Source organism: Papilio machaon, chromosome W (assembly GCF_912999745.1).
Source record: "Papilio machaon chromosome W, ilPapMach1.1, whole genome shotgun sequence".
In the NCBI taxonomy this organism is placed as follows: domain Eukaryota; kingdom Metazoa; phylum Arthropoda; class Insecta; order Lepidoptera; family Papilionidae; genus Papilio; species Papilio machaon.
In genome coordinates, this window is record NC_060015.1 from 1905585 (window position 1) to 1908551 (window position 2967).

General features: G+C 41.6%; 1 protein-coding gene across 1 annotated transcript; it reads left to right on the plus strand.

Annotated features, from left to right (window-relative positions):
• The first annotated feature begins 1507 nt into the window (after positions 1-1507).
• On the plus strand, positions 1508-2695 carry LOC123723261. The gene has a single exon (XM_045685836.1). It carries the CDS (start codon positions 1624-1626, stop codon positions 2452-2454), a length of 831 nt encoding a protein of 276 aa, XP_045541792.1. The 5' UTR covers positions 1508-1623; the 3' UTR covers positions 2455-2695.
• Positions 2696-2967: the final 272 nt, after the last annotated feature.

Consider the following 2967-nt stretch of genomic DNA (forward strand, 5'->3'; position numbering starts at 1 on the left):
AAATAGCCAAATTTGATGGCGCATATTTCCGTTGGTTGGAGTTTCGGGATACTTTTGAAAATCTGATACACAAGAATGATCGCATATCAGACATTCATAAATTCCATTACCTCGTTTCTTATTTGCAAGGTGACGCGGCCAGGATCATTTCAAATTTAGAGGTGTCAACCAACAATTATGCTGAAGCGTGGAAGATGATTTGCAATAGATACGACAACAAAAGAATATTGATTAATCATCATTTAACATCATTATTTAATATTAAACAGCTTCCACGGGAATCAGAGCGATCTCTACGATTTTTGGTTGACCACGTGACCAAAAATTTGCGCGCGTTAACAAGCCTAGGACAGCCCACTGACAAATGGGATATACTAATAATATTTATGTTATCATCTAAGTTAGATAGCAATACGTTGTTAAAATGGGAGGAATATCGCAACAATTTGGAAGGCGACGTACCTACCCTCGAACAATTTTATAAATTTATGATAGACCGTGCTGATGTGCTCGAGTCATTGAATCGTAATAATCGGTCTGACGTTAGTAGCGTGTCAAAGATGACCAGTGCCCCTGTGCGTTCTATAGCTAATAATAATTATATTCAAAGGCAAGGTCAAAATCAAAACAATGTCGTAAAATCGTTTGCGAGCACCAGCAAAATTTGTAGCAAGAAACCAAATACTACATTTATGTGTATTATTTGCAATGAGCGTCATAGGATATATGATTGTCCAACGTTTAAAGCGAAGGGGGTTGACGAGCGAATGATGGACGTGACGAAGTATAAATTGTGTGTTAATTGTTTAAGACAAGGTCACCCCGAAAGCGAGTGTCGCATGGGTCCATGCCGTGAACGCGGCTGCACCGAGCGGCACAATAGTCTGCTCCATCGCCCATCATCCTCCTCAAGCCACCTCGCTCTCATTGATGAACAAGATGAAAATGAAATTATCGTTAACTATTCTAATCACAATACAAATCAGGTGTTATTATCTACTGCTATCATTGAAGTATCGAATCCAGTTGATCATCAAAAGGTCAAAGTTCGTGCTCTTTTAGATTGCGGAAGCCAATCGTCATTTATATCTGAGTCCCTAAAGACCAGACTGTCATTAAAGTCTCGCCACATTGACACACTAAAGGTCATTGGTGTAGGCAATACTTCTTCAATGAATGTAATTGAAAGTTGTAATATTCAATTAAAGGCAACAAATAGTAATTTCAGTGCAATGTTATCGTGTTTTGTGTTAAATGAGCTCACCGGTCGTTTACCAAAGACGCCGGTTGACATCAAGTCAATTAAATTACCAGAAAATATTCAGTTGGCTGACCCCATGTTTTATCAGCCAGCTCCCATAGATGTACTAATAGGTGCTGATCTCTTCTGGGACATTCTAGGCAACGAACAACGTTCTCTAGGACCAAACAATCCTAAATTAAGGAGTTCACAGTTAGGTTGGATAATCTCTGGCCCTATAAATTCAGCAGTATCTAGCAATAGGATACGCTGTAATCACGCCATTGTCTCTTCATCCGTTTTTGTCAGTGGGTCTGGACTTCGCGGGACCGTTCACGATCGTAAATCGTAAGGGCCGTGGAAGTCGTTTAATAAAATGCTACATGTGTTTGTTCGTATGTCTGCGTTATAAATGCATCCACCTCGAAGCTGTGAGTGATTTAACAAAGGATGCATTCATAATGACACTTCGGCGTTTCGTAGCGCGCAGAGGCAGGCCAACGGAAATATTTTGTGATAACGGAACTAACTTAGTAGCAGCCGCAAGGGAGTTAGGATCATTTATCAAGCAAAATCAAAACTCTCTATTTGATTTTGCAAGTCAAAATTCTATCCAGTTTAAGTTTATTCCGGCTTACTCGCCTCATTTTGGTGGTATTTGGGAAGCCGGCGTTAAGTCGGCTAAATTCCACTTAAAACGCGTCGTTGGCAATAGCCACCTTACTTTTGAGGAACTTAATACTTTGTTTACACAAGTGGAGGCGATTTTGAACAGCCGTCCCTTGTGTCCCCTATCATCCTCTCCTAATGACCTCCTTTCCCTTTCCCCAGGACATTTCTTGATCGGGAGACCGTTAACTGCTCCACCGTCGCAACATCTGGGTGACTCTAAGGAAAGTACACTCCAACGCTATGAACGCTTAGAAAAAATGCAGCAACACTTCTGGCAAAGATGGCAGCGTGAATATCTGTCTGAGATGCAGCAGAGAACAAAATGGAAAAGCAGTACATCAAAGCTGGACATAGGAGATATGGTACTCTTGGCAGATGACAATGCTCCTCCACTATCTTGGAAGCTCGGGAGAGTACTACGCCTCATCACGGGATCCGATGGAACAGCGAGAGTGGCAGACATCACCACTAATAAAGGCTGTGTGCGCCGATCTCTAGTAAGGCTGTGCAAGCTGCCGACAGCCGAGGAACTTCAAGGTTGAAAGTGATCTTTCAACGGCCGGGAGGATGTTCAGACTGACGCCTGCTCAAAATTGCGTCGGGGCACAGTCGCGCAAAAATTGCCGACGCCCGCATCAGGCGCTTGGGCATTTTTTAATACAAATCGGTCGCGGGTGTGCCACTTGTGCCGAGATCACCGTAACGTTCACATGTATTTTTTTAATTATACTATTTTAAAGTATCCGGTTGTTTAACTTAAGGCACCATCTATTTACTAAAGATAGAACACTTTCGTTGGTGGAGGGGTATTGTAACGTTGCGATTTTTTTCGCATCATTATTATTACTTGATTCGGTTTTTTCTTCTCTTCGGTTTCCGAACGCACACATTTGTCAATTATGTCAATGTCGTATAGAAGGGAGATTGTCAAAATCAATTGCCCGTGGTAGTCTACCGTCCTCGGATTTATTATTTGTGCTGTTGTAATTCTACTTTTAGAGAATTTAAATCATTCGTGATCGCACTTGATATTGAAAATATTATGGCAGGTTAGC